Below are 21,036 nucleotides of genomic sequence, written 5' to 3'. Positions count from 1 at the left end.
CATGTGTATGTGTCTGTGACAGTGTATGTGTGACTGTGTATGTGTGCGAAAGTATGTGTGATGGTGTGTGTGTGTCAATGTGTATGTGTTAGTGTGTGAGAGTGTATATGCATGAGTGTGAGTGTATGTGAGTGTGTGTGTGTGTGTGCATGTATGCGTATGTGTTGTAAAAAATAGACCTCTAGCTTAAATTGTCAACACAAAATGCCAAAACCTGCTTCTCAGCAGCAGGCTGTGGCGTTAGGAAACACTGTCATGAGCACATTCAATGTCATCTTCTTCCCCTGCAGAGCCACTACACATTCCATTCCGAGGGGTCAAAAATTCCTGTACTCTTTGTGGTGGCTTAAATGAGAAGTGTCCCCCACTCGCTCAGGCATTAAATACATGTTTTCCTGGGTGGTGGTTTTATTTGGAGAGGTTGTGAGGAGTTGCTGCCTCGACGGAGACAAAACTCAAAGCTTCATATCACTTACAGTTCATTCTTTCTCTTCCCTTCCCCCTCTCTCCCTCCCTCCCTTCCTTCCTCCCTCTCTCCCTCTCTGATTTGTGCTGGAGGTTAAAGATATAATCCCTGAGACCTCTTCTCCTGTCTCCATGCATGGCTGGTTGCTATGTCTCTCCCACTATCGTAGACTCCTACCTCTCCGGAACCCTAAGCAAAATGAAACTCTTTCTCTCCCATTACTCTCTTTTGCTCATGGTGTCTTACCACAACACCAGAAAAGAAATGGATACACCGCCTTTCACAGATGGTTTTGAGATGTTTGTCTCAACCCTAGTCTAATCTCAGGTGTTTAATAGTATCCAGGAATGAAAATATGTAGGCACATAATAACCATTTAGTGAGCATCTGTTAAGTGATTGAGCAAGCTGTGCAAGGGGCGTCTGCCATTCGTTCACCGAACAGCTTCATCATCTACACTGTTTCTGAAATACAACTAAGGATCGGAAGGCACACGGGATCCCCTTCTTTGAGTCCTATCTGATTTTACAAGATAAGCCCTGATACTGGATGGCTCGTGGAACCCTGTAGCACATGGCAGGGAGTCTGTGTGCCCTCAATAAGTGAGTCTAGACAGTTGGAAGAAAAAAGATTTCTCTGCCCATAGAACAGGAAATGGGATTTAAGATCGCCTTGGAGGAGGATGGGTCAAAATATTAGCAGGAAGGAAAATAAAGACACCCATCTCATAATAGTGACTAGAAGGATGGGCAAACGTGCTTAGAGCAAAGTCCAGCAGGAAGTGAGCATCTGATAACGCTTAGTAGGCTAAATACACATACGTGTGCGTGCACCTCTCTGAATTGATGATGATACGCTGTAAATATGCAATACACATATATGATATGCTCGGTGAAGTTTAATACCTGTTGGCATAAAATTTGGAATCCACAATAACCTTGAAAGGTGAGTGGGATATTAACTAGTCTTCACCTTTGGTGATTAATGATCCGTCCTTCCAATCTGTGTCTTTCAACTTCTGAGCCACAAGTCAAAAAGTAGAAACTATAGCTTAGATCCACTAATCTTCCCCGACATGCGTGTAGTTTTCAGACGTGTAGTAATCTCTTATATAGAATATTAAAATATATCTCAGGTATTATTATTATTACCATTATTATTATGATTTAAAGTATAAGAGTAGTATTAGGTAATGGCATGGGCCTTTCAATATGAAAACAATCAACGGTGTGCCTGCAAACGGTATGATGTGCAATCTCCCAGTCTCGTGAAAATATCCATTATGAGGGGCTGGGGAGATGGCTCAGTGGCTAAGGCCTGGGTAAAAATCCGCAGACCCCACATAAAAGCTCAGGTGTGGTCATGCGTGTGCCTACAACCCCCTACTGTGGGGAGCAATGGTCTTCCTTCTGCCTTCTGGTCAAACTCCAAGTTTTCTGAGAGGCCCTGTCTCAAAGAAATAGGAAGAACAGGATACACTGGATGTGCTTCTCTGGTCTTCACGCATGTACCTGCACATACACATGCCATGCACACGCGCATGCACGCACGTGTGCGCACACACACACAGCAGACACACACCTATACACAAATATATAGAAATAAAAATCAGTTCTTGGTGAGAATCATTTTCTACCAGACTATACTTTTCTTGCCACCCAGGGATGATAATTCGAGAATACAGGCTGGAGAATTATGCATGAACTGTTAGTAGGAAAGGCTCCAAACAGGAAAATGTGCTCTGAGACTACATTGGAATGGTCATGTGCCCATGGGCCATTTGGTATGCAAAGGATGTGTTTGCATTAGCTGAAGGAGAAGTTGATTTTTTTTTTCTCCCCTCCAAGTACAGGTTTAAATGCATCTCAAAAATATAAAGGCTCTTTTTTTTCCCCTCTGAAAAACAGGAGCGTCTATCTGCGGTTTTAACTGCGAACACATTTGACTTCTGTCGACTTACATTTTGGATCCTGCAATTTCCACTTGTGTTCATTGTCCACAATTAGAATTCTCAAGGGGCTCTGAGAACTTTTTCTCCCCATTGTTTTTTTTTTTTTTTTTTAAATTCATCTATCCTAACACTTAACATTTAAGAGGAACAGAAATCCCGAGTCGAGCTGGGAAACCAAACAAAGGAAGTTGTTCATTGGACTAAGTAAAGTTACCCTGAGCTATTATACTAAGCCCCCATTGCGGTATGATATGGTCCGACAACACCTCCCGCAATGTATGCTGTGTTATAATAGTCCAGACTCAAATGTGCCCCTTTTAACACACATCACCTTGGCTCAGTCTACTTTCTCGTACACCAGGCTTAGTTTGCCCAAATTACTTGTTCATCCTTGCCCCCGGTGACCAAATAACACAAGACTTAGGAGGGCAGGATTTCTTCTTTGTGGTGGATTAAAAAGAAACTCTCAGATGCCCACTACTGTCTGGGCTGCGTTTTCCTCCGGCTGAATGGATGTTGTTATTTCTAACTTCATGTTAGCAAAGAAAGTAGAGAACTGAGCCACTCTGAGTGGAGTATTTGTTTCTGTCAGGCCTAAATGGTGTGTGGGTTTGCCCCAGGCAGGGAATGTAATCAGAGCCAAGCCTTGAAATGCAAGGTGTGTCATAGATAGATCCTTGAGTCTGCTGTTTGGCCAGCTGCAGGGTAACTCCCTTCTCATTCTCCAGCCGCCCAGCTGCTTCCTGACACTATTTTCTTTGCTTTTAAACTAGAGTGGCTAACCAGACCCCCCTCCAGGCCCAGTAATTACTGAAAACAGACAACTTTCCAGTAGCACATGGCTCAGCAGAAGGTGCACTACTCCGTAGCTAAGCCTTCCTCGGGTTACTGACTTTGCATGGTTAAAGAAATGACCACAGTTGTGGAAAGGAAGACTCCCCACCAGCCCCGGGATGCACTCCTCCCCAAGAGCCTGCTGTCCGACCCCTGGGATGTGTTCGCTTCCTGCCTTTCCTGCTAACCCAGAGAATAGCAATTTTGCAGGGCTCAAGTTAAATGAATTCATTTATTGTAATCCAGGTTTCAGTCTATTTTAAAACCCATCTTTCCAAATGAGAAAAGGAAAGCTTATTGCTTTAAAACATTGCCTTTGCCGCAACTTCTTAACAGCTACACCTTAGTGACAAAATTGAATCTGGATAACTTCGTTATTTACGAGAGAAATAAAATCTGCCTTCTATGATTGCAGACCCATCCCAGGCTGCTTTGGCGTGACATATCTATCTATATACATGCGTTGTTTTTCTTAGCAAATACAATTGTACACAAAGTACAAGGCTTCAGAATTTCCCAGATACCTAACCCTACATATAGCAGCATGTTGAAATTATATGAAAAAACTGTCATTTTTAGGGGAAATTTCTTAAAACTTTACTACTGTTTTTCTATAGGTAGCAATGCGGAGATTATAAATATTATATTTATATTATTTGTAAATTATATAATGTATAATAAGGGTAAGTAATGCCAAGACTGGAGAGCAGGCTCGATAGTTGAGAGCACTTATAGCTCTTGCAGAGGACCCCAGTTCAGTTCCCAGCACCCACAAAAGGCAGCTTATACTTGCCTGTAATTCTAACTCCAGGAAGATCTGATGCCTCCAGCCCCCTCGGGCAGCTGCACAGACAGAACACATAATACACACAAAATTTTTTTTTAATTTAAATAGTAATACAAATGTTTATTATCCAGGAAGACATTTATTAAATAGCTAGGCTAGTTATTTACAGAATTTGAGAGATTATAGATTGGCTTGGTGGTGTTGTTGTTTTTAATTAAAGAGTATACACTTAGAAGTATATTTCAAAGTCACACATACACAAAAATGTATGTGTTCTCTAACACTATGGTTTTCCCTTAGGGAAATTGTCCTAGGAAGTAGGATTCAAGTTTGTTCATGCACATTTTTATAGCAGTAATATAACCAAGGTTATATATTGAAGATTTAGTATGTGAGTGTATCGTACCTATAGAAAAGATGTATTATAAAACCTTCATGTTTTATAACATAATGTACTATAGCATAAATGTCCTGTGGTTTTACTGACACACTAATTGTATGTGTAAAAGTAAGACCATCTGCACACCAAGGGGCTTAGTATAGCCCGATCCCAACATAGCCAACGGTAGCCAGTTAGTTAAGTGTGTACAGTCACTCAGGAACACCTTACAGCCTTAAACTTACATTTTAGAAGAACATTTGGTGATTCAGAATGGAGGGAAGATGCAGTCAGTGCAAGCATGGATACCTAAGTTCAGATCCCAGAACCCATGCAAATTTTAAAAGGCTGGCCATGGAAGAGAGGAATTCTGGGACAGCGGATCCCTAAAGCTTATTGGCTGGTCTGTCTACCCAAATCAGTGAATTTTAGGTTTGTAAGAGACCCTGTCTCAAAAGAATAAGGGCAGGAAGCACATGAAGGAAAACACCCACTCGATTCTGGCCCCTACAGGAATAAACACACACACACACACACACACACACACACACACACGCTGTTGCAAGCATGCACACCTGCACACATGCCTTCAATGCACTCTTCTAGTATGTGTCTGAAGACAGCTGCAGTGTACTCATATAAAAATAAATAAATAAATAAATAAATAAATCTTTGGGGACTGGAGAGATGGCTCAGTGGTTAAGAGCACTGACTGCTCTTCCAGAGGTCCTGAGTTCAATTCCCAGCAACCACATGGTGGCTCACAACCATCTGTAATGGGATCAGATGCCCTCCTCTGATATGTCTGAAGACAGTGACAGGGTACTCATACATAAAATAAATTAAAAAAAAAATAAAACACATTAAAATGTACATATTGGTTGATCCAAATTTTTAACTGGAGAAATAATATGTGGCATTTTAAAATGAAGGGTATGTGTATGTATGATCACAAGAGAAAGACCAGACTGTATACCAGTGTTGTTCTTGTTTTCTGTCTATTTTGTCACACTCTGTTCCATGTCATTTACTTTTCTATTTTGAATATAAAGTATTACTTTGTCATCGGAAAACCAAATTTTATATTAAGCTTATTCATGAACACTAATATTTATGCTGGTATTTTGACAAATAGATTTTGTTCAATAAAATTCCTTAAGGAGTCTACTAATGTGAACTTCAGGTTAGACTAAAACTTAACCGTGAAAAGACGGCTTATGCTTCCAATTCATAATGCCAAACACTTTCACATTTAAAAGAACTTTGCAAGTATGTGGAAAAGCACACATAAGCCTCTGTAAGTCATTTGTTATCAGAGATGGTCCCCTCTGCACCTCTTCCTGGCAGGTGAATCTGCATATTTGTTTGGTTTATGTAAAAGCAGAAGGCCATAATTCATCTATTTAAGTAACAGTCTGACTTCCCCCCTGCCGGTTAGAAGGTGATATTTTTAACATGCACGCCTTCTAATGATCCCATTCACTCTGAAAGCCACAGGCAGACACCTTTTTAACAACTTGGGTCCCTTTTTTTCCACAGGTGATGAAAACCTACCACATGTACCACTCGGAGAGCATCAGTGCAGAGAGCAAGCTGAAGGAAGCCGAGAAACAAGAGGAGAAGCAGATTGGGAGGTCCGGTGACCCGGTCTTCCACATTCGGCTAGAGGAAAGGCATCAGCGGCGGAGCTCTGTAAAGAAAATTGAAAAAATGAAGGAAAAGGTAGGCTAGAAATAAGTTGCAGAACCCTAGGATCCTCACGTGAGAAGACACTACAGTCCCAAAAGCCCTGATAACAGCAGCAATAGGCACACATGGCGAATCACTATGAGAAGACATGCGTTTCCTCTCATGGGAAGGAGGAATGTTTAAGACACATAAAATTATATCATAACAGCTGGACATCATTTTGTGGTGAATGCCAAGTATTCAGTGCAAATCCAGAGAACTGGAATATTAACAAAGAGATTTCGGTGAAAATGGGCCGGGAGCCCAAATACAAGGTTGCTATTCCCAGAGCTGGGGAAGTTGAGTTTGTTATTTAAATCACATTTGAAATGGACTTTCCACAAAGGACCTAAAGGGTTGTTTTCTATATGTGGAGTGAATGGCATAGATTAATGAAAATCCATGTGTGTGTTTCTGTCTTATCGAGATGACTTTGCTTTCTCTCCTGATGCCCGCTGTCTTCTTCATTACCAGAGACAAGCAAAATATTCAGAAAACAAGCTGAAATCGATCAAAGCACGCAACGAGTATCTCCTAACACTTGAAGCAACCAACGCCTCTGTGTTCAAGTATTATATCCATGATCTTTCAGACTTAATCGATGTAAGTACCCGAAGGCTTAGATACAGCAGCTACCGCTCATTAGTCGGGAGAGTAGCGCTGTTTGTTGGAGTCATGCATTTTATGTAATGCTCAAGAGAAAACAAATTCCAAGCTAACTACGCCTTAGATTTTGACAGGACCAACTGTGAGACTCATGGGATAAAAAGCACAGTTCTAAAGCTGATAAAAGCAAGTTGTTGAATTCCGTGAGGTGTGAAGCTGTGTTCCTGGTGGACTCAGCCAGAGCGGGTGCAGTGCGGTTTTGAGATTACGCTGTTCCACCTCTCTAACAACATGCAGTGACTCGAACTTACTGAGGCTGGGGCTTCAGCTCAGCAGTGGATCATAACCCTAACGTGTGGGGTACCCTGAGTTTGATCCCCAACACTGCAGAAAGCAAAACAAGAAACTCGAAGAAGCCACAACCCACATAGTGTCCTTACTCTCTGAAATTCAGTATTTATTCATTTTCACTTTTATATGCACGAGTGGTTTTGCCTGCGTGTATGTATGTATGTATTTTCATCATGTGCATGTCTGGTGCCCTCAAAGGTCAAAGGAGGGCATCAGATCCCCTAGAACGTGAGGTGTAGACAGCTGTGAGCCACCATGTGGGTGCTGGGAATAGACTTAGGTCTTTTACCTAAAACCCCAGTGTTCTTAAGTGCTGGGCCTCCTATAGCCCTACTCTCTGAAATTCAAAGTGAAGAAGACAGATGCTGAGGAAATGACTTCACAGTACTGCTTTATTATGGTCATGGAATATCCAGTGAAGCTAAACAGAGTGCAGGCAAGCCACGTTAGTCATAGGAGATACTATACAAAAGTATTGCAACTCCAAGTATGTATCTATGGTCACTGTCCACCATTGATTCTTCCATCAAAATCCACATGCAGACTGACCCAGTTATTGTGCTAGCACCATAGGAAATTGCAGAGGTGAAGCAGATAAAACACCTGCACCTCCAGAAGCCAGCACCACCAGGAGAAAGGTATAGAATAGCTGGCCCCATACTCTCACGTGGCTTTGCATTGATTGTATCAGTTTTATGATATCATATTATTATAGTTTGTAGTAGACGTAATACTAGAAAGTTATGGTAGGTTAAAGCAACTTTACTTGCTAAGGGTAAATTTAAGTTATCATGTCACTATTTTAGGACCACAGTTTGGGCCTTTTATTAGAGTTATTTTATGTATGTGTATATGTGTCTGCAAGGGTTTATGTGCACCATGAGCTTGCAGTGCCTGAGAAAGCCACAAGAGGGCATCTGGAGCTGGGGTTACAGGTGATGGTGAGCCACTGTGTGGACTCTAGGAACTGAACACAGGCAAGAGCAGCCATCTTCTAGCTCCCAGCTTGAAACTTTGATTTTTTTTTAAACAAAAGGTTCATTGGTAGAGAAAAATATTGCTAGTTAATTAACTCTATAATGTGATGTTCCTTGTTTTAGTTAAGTCTCAACCTTATGTCATAATATTATTACAGAGAACAGTAGAAGTAACACAGAAAGCTTCTTTCTTCTTTTGTTATAAACATTTCAATCAAGTAACTACATGTTGTTGTTGTTGTTGTTGTTTCATTGTTGCGTTGTGTTTAAAATGCAGAAAGTTTTATGGTTGTTCTCAGTCCTTTCCGCAACACTCTGATGAAGCACTACATTGGCTTCTAAAAGACAGGTGCTAGATTCCTTCGATAAAAATATTGTTTAGGCTTTCAGAATAAAACTAATTTCATCTCTGTATTTTCAAATTGTAAGATTTCTGAAACATAGGGAAATATAATTCCATCTCACTTCTTTCCAAGCTTTTTCACTTATTTAGCCGGTATTTCAATAGTCATTAAAGGGCAGGGATAAGCCAATTTCAACAAGAGAAAAACACTCCACATATTGCAGAGGGTTTCTTTCATGTCTACCAAGTACCGAATCAGTATGGAGCGCTCCTTTTCTGGGTTGGTTTGGGGGGTCATTGCTTTGTCAGTGCTAGGAATCAAATGCAAGGCCTTGCAAATACTGGGCAAACATTTCACAACTAGCTACACCCCAGTCCCTTGAAACATACATATATAAGTATCTGCAGGACATATATATTTATAAACACATGCTGGGGTTACTTGGATAGAACCAAGGGCCTTGCACATGTTCAACACTCGTGAGCCAAGTGCTGAGTACTTAAGTCATTAGTTCTATGTGCTTAGTCTACAGCTTACAGTGTTTATTGGGATGATAGAGGTCTACATAACCTCCCTCAAATATTATTCTTGACACTGGGAATTCATTAGTAAACAAAATGAAGTCCTTATTGTTGTGCTTTTTAAATGTGTATTGAGAGACAAACTATAAGTGAATTGGTATGTATATGTATCTATGAAAGAGAGGGGCAGACAGACAGACATGCACATATTTAAAGTGCTGATAGTACTGTAAAGACACACAAGATAGCCAAGCATAGTAGTGCATACCGTTAGTCTTAGTACTAGGGAGGCAGAGGCAGAGGTAGAGGCAAGTGGATCTCTGTGAATTTGAGGCCAGCCTTGTCAACATATTTTACAGAGTCTGGAAAATATTCTTTCATGGAAAGAAGACTGACGATCTTAAATGCTTGGCCATTAGGGAGTAGTGCTATTTGAAAGGATTAGAAGGACAAGGAGGTGTGGCCTTGTTGGAGTAGGTGTGGCCTTGTTAGAGGAAGTGTGTCACTGAGGAGTGGGCTTTATGGTTTCTCAAAGCCCATGTCAGGCCCAGGCTCTCTACCTCAGCCTGCCGATCAGGATGTCCCTCTCACCAACTTCTCCACCGTGCTCTCTGCCATGATGATAATGGGCTAAGCCTCTGAAACTGTAAGCAAGCCCTCAATTAAATGCTTTCTTTTATAAGAGTTGCCTTGATCATGATGTCCCTTCATAGCCATAGAACAGTGACCAAGACAGCCAGCCATCAAGCCCCAGGGTCTTCCTCCCCAGTGCTGGGACTTCAGGCACACGTGGCTCTATACCTGCTTTTTGCATGTGGCTTCTGGAAATCCAAACTCCGGTCTTCATGCTTGAGCAGATAGCACTTTGCCTAATGAGCTGTCTCCCCAGACCCCAATCTTAAGACACTTTTGACCTCCAGATCTAATTGACTCTGCTCTAAACAGATAACCCTTAAATGTGCCAAAGTGATTTTCAGTTTTTTCGAAAGTTAGACTTTTAAAGATCAGCTTTAAATGAAAAAATGTGAACAATTTCCAAAAGGCGTGACTTAAACATGAAGTTTGAAAGAAATGATATGAAATTAGTTTGCTGTCAGAATCTGCTGAAACCAAGCACTCTAAGCTGAAAAAAAAAAAAATCTGCTCCTTGATTCATGTTTTTTTAGCAATGGACATTCTAAAATGGCTGCTTATTTTATAGTGGTGATCCTAAAACCCATTAACCTTGACCCTCCCTGGTGGAAAAGAAGCAGGTTGGTTATTATGCAAAGGCTTGTGTTGTGTGATCTTGTTTAGCAATGTACATTTTATTCTGAGCTATCTGATGTTAATGATATTAATGGAGAAAATTGCTCTGTCTCCAGTGAGAGGAAGTCAAGACAGTGTCTTTAATGTGCAGTTGAAATGACGTGAAAGTCAGTAAATGCATCTCAGTAAGTCAGCATTATAAAATCAGAGAATCGAAGCTGAGGCCTTTTTATAAAAATCTTTAGTCACCTCATCTCCAACATCCACATCTAACAAATTTGCTACAATGGATGATCAAAAAAAGGCCTATTCACATGACAAAAGAGTCAAAGATTTTCCCACAGAATATGTTATTTTATTAGCACATGCATAGCATAGAATATTTAAAATGCCCCAAGCCATGATAAAAGCATCATCGTGTTCTATAGCTGAGATGATGACTGATAGAACTGAGACTTGCCGTGCCCACACACCCATGCACAGGCTACACAAGATATGGAATCACATTATATGTACTGTTTAACCTGCCTGACTTCCCCTGATTGGCCTCCATCTTCCTGTAGCAGCAGAGCTTTGTTTCATTTAATAATCGGGCTGCCTTCCCATTTCCCACCCCAAATTGTGTTTCATTAAATAATCCAGCTGTTGTGTCCAGATCATACCAAGGTGAGGGTCGTGCAGGATACCTCCCTTGGAAATGTAGACCATAGGTCTTTTCTTACTTGACAAAATGCTTGCTGAAGAGACATGGACAGATATGCCTAAAAGCCCCTGCTTCTAGGTTTGTCTCATCACCTCTTTGTGGAGTTCTTTATTGTGTCCCTGCACCCACTTTATAGTTTCTACAAAATGAACTTTAAATAAAGGCTCCATGAATTCAAACTGGCCACTTCACAGCAGACCACCTTGTAAAGGAGGCGGCTGCAGGTTATGTAACGAGTGTGGTTTAATTCCCCGGTAGCAGTGTTAAAAATCAGACGTGACTCTGACCCCCGTTGTACACTTCCATGCATCCCCTTACAAGAGATAAGGATATCTTAAAGTCTCTTAAGTCTGGATTTTGTTAAGAAGTAGTGATTTGGAACTTGATAACACCTGAACCATAATTTACTTTTCGTTAGCAAAATCCTTCCTTAGGATATAAATTAATACTGTAAATTAAAGGAAATTAAATTTTCTTTGATATAATTTAAGCACTTCAGGTTAATCAATTTAAATATATTTTAATTCAATATCTCCCTTTGAATTACTAAGGCTAAAAGCTTTAGTAATCAGTGCAAAACTTTCATAGATCTATTCAAATCTTTTTTAAAAAAATCTTTTGGAGATCTTTGGATGCTTAAAAATTGTTTTCTGGGTTGGGGATTTAGCTCAGTGGTAGAGTGTTTACCTAGCAAGCACAAGGCCCTGGGTTCAGTCCTCAGCTCCTGAAAAAAAAAATTAATAATTCTAATTTTTATGTCTTGAATGAGTATTGCCTTTATTTATCAATATCTGAATTGGTAAGTCTGTTCTTTCTCTTTCAGAAATGCCTATCAGAGCAGAAAAATATCTCATACTTTAAAAAAAATAATGGGTAGACCCTGCTAGGACTTGAATCAGTCTTAGGGTCTTGATCGTGCCTTTTGAGATCAAGAGATTCATTTTATGATGATTTTTGTCATTGAGCACATGACTTTAATAAGTATTGTAGGCAAGTGGGTGTTTTAATCAGTATAAATGTAAAATATTAAGTACTATAGCAACTTGTTGATACACGAGATAATGTGATGAAGACTATGGAAGCTTACCTATTATCTCAATATCTTTTATGGTTGTTGTTGCTGCTGCTGCTGCTGCTGCTGCTGCTGCTGCTGCTGCTGCTGCTGCTGCTGTTTTGGTTGTAACTGCCTGAATGCTAAGTCCTAACAAGGAGTAGGCATCTCTGGCTCCAGGCACACGCTAACCTCGCGTGCGTGCATGTAACAAGTTCAGGTTTTACAAGTGATCACCCCAACTCTTACCAATGGAAGAATACCATCGCTTCATTTCTGCTTGCAACTTTAGATTTCTACAGTACGTGTGTCTATACTTGCCCAGGGAAAAGCCCAGGAGGGGTTGTGATGAAGAAGAAAAACATAGGGGACTTCTGAGACTCTGGCAATACTTTTCTTAGCGTTATTTATTTTTATGTGTGAGACTGTTTTGCCCGCATGGATGTATGTGCACCACATACAGGTCTGGTGCCCATGGAGGTCAGAAGAGTGTGCTCGATGCCCCGGAGCTGGAGTATGTCCGGATGGCTGTGAACCACCACATGGGTGCCAGAAATTGATCCTCAGCAAGAGCAAGGACTCTTAACGTGTGTGTACGCATGTGTGTCTGAGTTTGGGTGTGCTGTGGTACACACATGTGGAAGTTGGAGAACGACCTTAGTATCATCCTTGCTTTTTGTGATGTTTGAAACAACTGTGTCTTCTTTTTCCACTGCATTTGCCAGGCTGACGGGCTCAGGAGCCTCCCTGCCCAGGGCTCTCCTGCCTTAGCTTTCATCTCACCACACAAGCACTAGGATCACCAATACCCTCACCATCACATCCCGCATCCATGGTGTGGTCTCCAGGGATTTAAGCTCATGTCTCACACCTGTACAGCAAACATTTTGCTCAACGAGCCTTCTCAGCCAAGAATGTAGGTTGGCTGGCCCGGACCTCACGGTAAAGACCAGCTTGACTTGGATCTTTGATCTAGAAGAGATCCACCTGCCTCTGCCTCCAGAGTGCTGGGATTAATCGCCTGCGCTGGCATGCCAGCTAAGCACGCAAGTCTGGAGAGTAGGATTTCTTAACCTAATAATCAGATTCCCCGATCTGTAAATTCAGAATTCTTAAAAAAATAACTGAGACTAAGACCTCATTTCTGCCGGGAAAGATCTGTATTTCCACACAGATCTCTTTCCATACAGATCCTCACTTCTAAGATGCAGTCAGAGAAACTACGTCCTCAGTGATAAAGTGCTCTTGGTCCCGTGTCTCCAAACACCTGCCCAGTAATAATCATTGGTTGCTCTTTCAAAACAATTCTATTCTCATTTCTCCTGAGAAAAGCCGCAGCTCCCTTGGAAGCTTGAAGGCTGAGTCTCTCTCGTGGAATACTTTCAGGAGATAACTCCCTAGCCTGACCAGTTTTCTCCACACAGATATCTCTCACACACTTGCCTATTGGCTGTATAGGTGCCTTTCCTGGCCACTTGTACAGAATGAGACTGAAATTAGATTGCAGTGTGTAGCCCCCACCACCTTATGCCATCCTTTCTGAATAATCAGTTATGCTGAAGCTTCTAGCCTTATCTTTTTCTCTCTTGGGACATACATGTCATTAAAGAGCAACTTATTCAGAGTTCGGCTTCCTTAATCAGTCAGGACCACGGCCCCCAATGCATGGTGGTATCAAGAGTTATCTGTGAAAACCTGCCAAAAAGCGATAGATACCATATTTCCCCCATTAGACCTGAACTCTTATTAGGAAGATTACAGGGACTGTGTTCCGTGGGTTAGCATGTCCTAGTGACCATGAAGACTAATGTAGGCGTGGTTTTTAATCCATTGTGATTTTTGACAGTTGTTTAAAATTGAAACCAGTTAGGTGACTGAAGGAAGTGGCATTTTAAAGTTTCTTCTAATGGGAATGCCACAGGCTTTTGCTTCAAGGAAGTCCCCAAATAAGGACTGGTAGTGATGGTTGTTACTGTTGTCTCCAGTGTTTGCTTGGCCATATTCCTCTGGACCTCTGGATGCCTCTGAAGTGAGACCCCAGATCTCCGTCTTTTGCTTCTTCTCTTGGTACCACCTACTTGATGGCCCTTAGACTCCTGTCATCAGCCCTGATCCTCTTCCTGGGCTCCGGATCTATGTATCGGTTTTCCTGCCAGAGGTTGTACATGTGTGTGGGCGTTCTGAACACACCTAAATCCCTAAGCGCCTTTAATGTCTATGTTTCCTGACCTTCACCACTCTCTATACAGATGACTTTCTTCTTAGTAATTTTCCATGCCCCAAGCAATGCTACCACTTTCCTCCCGTAGAATGCATCAGCAAATCCCACAATCTCTTCCTCCTAAAGATTCCAAACCCTATGTACCACTTCTTATGACACCCTTGGACTCCTGGGCTTTCTCCTCACCACCTGCCTGTGCTGCTTCCTTCCTTCCTTCCATCCATCATCCATTCATCCATTCCATGAAATGTACCCCCACAGCCTACACTCATGTCTTCCAAAGCTCCATTCTCTTCCCAGACTATCAGAGTACTAAAGTCAGAAATAGCACACATTTGACATTCTCAAGACGTCTCCTATACCCTTAGAATAACAGCTGAATATTTGTAATTCTCCGTGATGAATTAATTGGTACCCACCTGCCTTCCAGTTCCATCTACACGTCGCCTTCGCTTGCCATGATGCTTCGATGTGCTGAGCTGTCGGTGTTAGATGTTAGCGTTAGATGTCCGACCGCAGCTCAGAACAGACCACTCCAGACCACACAGTTCCAAGGGCGGGGAGTTTATTCAGGAGATAGGGCAAAGGTGGGGGGAAGAAGATGGAAGAAGAGAGGAAGAAGAGAAGTAGAGGCCGGCCATGACCACGTGGAGAGAGAGGAAGAGAAGGGGAAGGGGGAAGGGAACAGAGAAGCTAGAGGCAAGAGAGTAAGAAGGTAAGAGAGAAGAGGGGGCAAACACCCCTTTTATAGTGGGCCAGGCCCACCTGGCTGTTGCCAGGTAACTGTGGGGAGGAACATACCTGGCTGTTGCCAGGTAACTGTGGAGGTGGAGTTTAGACAGAATACTAACAGTCTGTCCCACAAAACCACAGTGCACTTTCTTGCTTGGGGCCTGTGTGCTTTGTTGCAGAACTTTACAAGAGTCAATCCTTCCTCGTGTGCACATTACACACCCACTGCCCTAAATAAAAGGCCAGCAGCCTTCCCTCCAGATGCTTGCCACTCCTCTGAGCCTTCATTTTTTTTCTATAACATTTACTGTATGGCCTGTATTTGAGCTCGCTGTGTCTTGATTTTTTTTATTTTATTTTTTGCATTAGTTACAGAGATTTCTTTTTCCTTGAGAGAATGAGTCTGGTGGGTGGGAGACACATTCAGGTAACAGGTGATTATTAAGCTGTTCACTAGCCAGGACCTATCAGCAATTGGTATCAGTCCTGTTTCCTACTTTGTATCTATCCCTGTTACAGAGATGTACCATTGTGATCTTCCCATTGCTCGTGGGGGGACACAGGGACTTTGTTTTTACTAAGGGTTTGGCTGCAGTTGATAAAGGAGCCACAAGACTTGAATTGCCAGCTTTCTGTAGATGGTCAGGAACTCCGACCGGAAAACAGGTGTATAAAATGTGCTTGTGAAAATGAAGGCGTCTGGCTTGACCCCAGGGATACTTATTTCTCACAAAATGTGTCTATGGTTTCTGGGTTAAAGTAAAAAAATGGTGAGAAGAGAATGTGAAAGACGAGGAGCCAGCGATTCTGAAGCAGTGACTCCTTCACTTGCCTGCTAATCCGGGGGCTTTGGACTCACCTCCTTCTAGTCCCTTGAAAGCCACTCGTGGGTACCCGAGAGCTGCTTTTTTTAGAATCTTACTGCCCTTGGCTTGTCCTATTTTTCAAAAAAGACTCAAAATCAGGTGTGGGAAAAGTCTTTATCCAATACTCACAGCAAAGGTAACAATCAAAGGTGTGCTTACCTGAGGTAAGCACTTTTCTCCCAGGGAGCCTGTAACCCTCTAGGGTATGAAATCGGTCCTTTGTCTCTTTCCCCAGATCAGAGCTCATGCCTAGTCTATAGGGAATCTTATAGGAACTTGGCTCTGCTTTGTTAGAAATGAAATCCAGATGTAGGAGCCAGAAGAAAGGACCACTCAGATCTTGCAGGCCAAGGCCAGAGTATAAGGGTGAAGGCAGAGACTTCTGCAGGAAATAGGGAACCCTCTCTCTCTGCTCAGTTCCCATAGCTACCGGAGTCACAGGGTGCTTGGTGCTCTCCTCTTTGTGCTTCCAGGACTGCCCTACAAATGTCCTTGGCTAGGACTTGGGGAATCAGCAACAGCAGACTTCTATTATGGGATCCTGGTGTCATGCAATGTATCCTACCAAAACCAAGTGATTGTGCTTGTCACTGTCTTTGCTGCCTAATCTCATTTTCACTCGGATACTGGTCACAGCCCTCTGGGCTGAGGTTAGCCTGCTGTGCTTAGACTAACACCGAGTATACTGTATCACGGGCAGTGCTTGGGATTTTTAAATATCTGAAGATTGTGTTTAATGCATGCTTTTGATTCCAACAGCCCTTCCTCCCCCACTTTTTTGGTCCACGATGTTGTGCATTCATCTAGAGTTCTTCGTCTGCCAGAATAGCAGGGCTTTGTTTGAATGAAGTAGTTTATTGGTTTCCTATGTATTTTCATCATTAAATGTGCTTGGGCTGTAACTCAGCTCTCTGTGCAGGAGCTGGCCTTTTGTGTCTCATTAATAATTCATAAACTCCATAGAATTACTTGAGACCTTTTAAACCAAATATCTCGAGTCCTAACATATCCAATGTCATTTCAGCTTCTGGTTTTGAAGAAGAGACTTGTCTGTGGCTAGGCTTGCTCTCAGCGGACCTTGACCAACATTCTCGTGTGTGCACACACCGCCCCCTTTTCTCATTTCTTTTAAGTTCAGGATGCTTGAGAAACCTAGAAATTTGGAAATGTTACATAACAGAAGTAATAAACTCACACCAACTAAGTGGCTTTATGAACCGATGAGCACCACAGGAGGCCCAAGACGAAGACTGCCTGTCAGAAGTGCTCACGGCCACAGAAGTGCTCATGGCCACGTGTGTGCGTGAACACACACACACACACACACACACACACACACACACACACACACACCAAGCATAGGTGAGCAAGTCCAGAAGCACCTGCTAGGCAAGTAGCCTTACTAAGCCAGATGCCTGTTCCACTGTCCCATTGGGAAGTCACTGTGAAACCAGGTCTCACACCGACCGGATCCACTTGGCTATACTGAGAATAGAAACCCACCAGGGCTTTTGTCCTTTGGTAGAGTGAAGTGTTGGGGATAATGGAAACTTCGTAGCTGTCTTTCAAAACACCAAGTTGGTTTGGTAGTTGGGGTCAGAATTCTTTCTGCCCTCCCTCCATTTTATCTTCCTTCCCTCCTTTCCTCCTTTTCTTCCTTCCTTCTTCCTTCCTACCTTTGATCCCCTCCATCCTTGTTCTTCTCTCCCTATCTCTCCGTCCCTCCATCCTTCTCTCCCTCCTTCCCTCCCCTTTTCCTCTAGTCACCCTTTCTCCTTTAAGCTCTAAGGAACACAGGCTGTCAGGAGTAAAAGGCCTTTCTCAGTCTCCTCCTTCTGTTTCAGCCTCTTTACTAACTCCCACCTGAGTCAATACTTACACAATGAAGCAGCAGGTCTCCTTGCTTCTGTCTAATCAGGTAGAAGATGCTGTCTCCGTTCTGAATAGCGGACTGACTTTAAGCACTTGTACATATTAAAGAAATGAGACCCGTTTCCTTTACAAACCCGAGTCTTTATGAAATTTAAGATGTTATTGAAAGATAGAATGATTTTTCCCCCCAATCTCTCTGATGTATACAAAACTGCAGGGAACCATTATAGATTGGGAGAAGCAAGAGGAATAAAAGAAGTCTTTGTTCATTTGAGCCTAGAATTTCCAAATTAACCAAAATGAATCATTCTCTCTGTATTTGGGTGCAGCTGATCTCGCCGGAGACGGATGGTAGTGAGCTAGTTGCTGCATTTCACAATTGTATTGCTTGTGGTTGTGACATCAGAGCTGTTTGCCGATTTTTATAAATCAAATCATATTTAATTAAACCCTCCTGTCAGCTTGGGGAAACAGCACCCCCAAAAGGCAGGGTCACAAGACGCTGACACTAGAGTGTTCTCGGGAAATGTCTCCAGTGTTCAGTCATTCAAGTATTCGTCCTTCTTAGACTGCAGATTCCAGATTAATGGGCCAGGGGTGGGGCTAAATATTCTGTATTTTTAAACACAGTTTGTTTGTTTGTTTTTTAACATGTGGTTGTGTGTATGTGTGGAGCGCAGGCCATAGCAAGTGTGTGGAGATCAGAGAATAGCCTGTAGAAGCCAGTTCTGTCATTCCCCCATGTGGGGGTCCTGGGACTCGAGCTCAGATCACCAAGCTTGGCAGCAAGCCCCAACACCTGCTGAGTCATATCCAGAGTCCAGGAGTCAAACAAGGCCCTAATAAAGCTATTGCTGCTGCAATATTGAGCAACAAGATTTCGAAGTAACTTTGCTTTAAAGTCTCCATCTTAATAATTTGGAAACTGAAGCTGGAAAGGGCAAAGTGTTCGCTGCAGTCCCAGGGGAAGCACACCTAGGGCCTTCTCCACACTAAGTGTGCACCTGCCGCTGAGCCTCCAGATTAGCATGTGATGTTTCTAAGTGCTTGGGATTCAATTGTCCCTTCACAGAGGCTGGTTGATGCTTCCTGGCCTGGAGGACCCGCTCTTTGTGCCAAGGCTACTTCCCCTGTGCCCCGGCTTCTACCATCTTTGTAGCAAACTAATGAACAGCTTCAGTTCCATTCCTTTGGGATGGAAGTGTTTTGCTGTGACCCAGCCTTAATGTGCCTGGAGCCCAGTGCCGTCCCTGGCACCTGGCCGATTAATGATTTGAATTGAATCAAGGTGAATTGACTGACTTCATTAGAGCAATATGGAGATGACCTGGTTTTGTCTATTTAAAACTGTGTTTCCTCTTTAAGTGATTTCTTTTTTTCTTCTTTTTCTTCTTCTTCTTCTTTTTTTTTTTTTTTTTCCATATGTCGAAATCCAAAATTCTGCTGTCAGTAATTGCTGGCTCATTTCCAGACTTACATATTTCTTTTAAATCATATTCACTTAGGATGCATAAATAAAGGTGATAAAGACTCAGGGAGGGGAAAACATCAAAGCTCTTTCCTTAAAAATTACTTTTATTTTTAATTATGTTCCCGTGTCTGTGTGGAGGTATATGCATGTGATTGCAAGCGCCCATGGAGGCCAGAGGCATGGAATTCCCCTGCAGCTGGTGTTTCAGACGCTTGTGAACCACCCAGGTAGAGGCTGGGCCTTGAACCCCAATTCTCCTAACTTCTGAACCATCTCTTCATCCCCCTCAAAGCTCTTTGATTCCTAAGAGTATGAAACAAATTCTGTCTATACTAAGAGGACTTTAGCAACCATTTCCTATTTAAGAATTTTATGCTGGGAGTTAAAGAGAAGACATTTCCGAATATTTTGACAGACTCAAGCCTGTTCCCTTCTACAAATCCGAATTAGTCTTGAGTCGTCAATAAGATATGCAAATCTGGAGTCTCACTTAGCATATTTGTCTCCTAGAAGGGTTTGAATAAATTGCCGTATCAGTCACAGCATTGAGTGAATGGAGCTTGGATGCTGTTCCTCATTGTTTCCTTCCTCTGTTGTGTTCTGCCATTACATTTTTGATAGCTTTATTATGTATAATTCACATACCACTCCGCTCACGCACTAAAAGTCTACAGTTGGCATTTAGTTTATCCAGAGAACCATGTGCCCATTTTAGAACATTTTTATCATCCCTAAAAGAAATCCTATACCCCGCAGAAAGTACCCCTCCAATTCTTCCACCCCTACCCCCAGCTCAAGACAACCACTGATGCATCTTCTGTCTCTGGGTGTATCTGTCCTTTAATTTAGATAAATGGATCCGTACGATGCAGAGGCTAATTTCTGACTGACTTCTTCATAGCATATTTCTAAGGTTCATGCATGTTGCAACATGGATTCATATTTCATTCCTTTCTGTGGATAAATACTATTCTAATGTATGGTTGTGTGACCATCTACTCATGTGTTCATTGACTGGTAGACATTTCTTCCACATTGCTGCTATGAATAGAGTGGCTATAACTATCCAGGGGCAAGTTATTTTCATTTTTCCTACATAAATACCTAAGATTTTTTTTTCTGAGCCCGTGAGCATGTGTGTGCATGTATGTGCACATGTGTGCATGTGTGCACATGCATATGTGTGTATGTGTATTCTATGTGCATGTAAACACAACTGGACCATCACCTATCACTCTCCACCTAATTCTTTTGAACCAGAGCCTCCCCTGAACCCAGAGCTAGCTGTCCCGAACACATGTCCTGTCTCCACTCCCCCACTGTGTGAAGGTTGCAGCCATGCGTGGTCACATACTGGTTTTCACATGTGGTGGGATGTGGACTCAGGTCCCTTCTGCTTATACAACAAAGTGCTGCTACCCACTGAGCTACCTCCCCAGCCCAGAGTCTTCGAATAACAGCGTGTTTCATCTTTTTGGCAACTAGCTGTTTACCAAGTGACTATACCACTTTACAGTCCCGCCAACAGTGTGTGAGGGTTCTAGTTTGCCCACATTCCTCCTAGCACTTGCTGTCAGTGTGTGTGAGCTCTTTTCTCATTGTCATTTTGTTAAGGTTCATTTATTTTTATTTTATATGTATGAATGTTATTGCCTTTATGTGCATCTGAAAACCACGTGTGTGCAGTACCCACAAAGGCCAGAAGATGGCATCAGATCCCCTGAACTGGCATTAACAGATGGTTGTGAGCCACCATATGGGTGCTCTGAACCAAACCCATATATGCTTTGCAAAAGCAACAAGTGCTTGTAACTGAGGAGTCACCTCTAGCCCATGCGTGTTCTTTTTGCTCTGTGTTTCCCTGATAACCAAGGATCTCGAGCACCTTTTGAAGACACCGCCCCAACCAACTTCTCTGCTATCTTCAT

At 42.4% G+C, this 21,036-nt stretch overlaps 1 protein-coding gene across 2 annotated transcripts in view; it reads left to right on the top strand.

The window, feature by feature from the left end:
- Positions 1-21,036, top strand: part of Srgap1 (SLIT-ROBO Rho GTPase activating protein 1) — a 258,469-nt gene that overhangs the window by 162,895 nt on the left and 74,538 nt on the right. For both annotated transcript variants that reach the window (XM_076920365.1, XM_076920366.1), the window contains exons 5-6: positions 5,957-6,139; positions 6,620-6,748. In XM_076920365.1, the coding sequence (XP_076776480.1) occupies positions 5,957-6,139; positions 6,620-6,748 (312 nt within the window). The remainder of the gene's footprint in view (positions 1-5,956; positions 6,140-6,619; positions 6,749-21,036) is intronic.

This window comes from Arvicanthis niloticus, chromosome 22 (genome assembly GCF_011762505.2).
Source record: "Arvicanthis niloticus isolate mArvNil1 chromosome 22, mArvNil1.pat.X, whole genome shotgun sequence".
In the NCBI taxonomy this organism is placed as follows: Eukaryota; Metazoa; Chordata; class Mammalia; order Rodentia; family Muridae; genus Arvicanthis; species Arvicanthis niloticus.
Note: the sequence above shows the minus strand (reverse complement) of the source record. Positions and strands in the feature narration are given on the sequence as shown.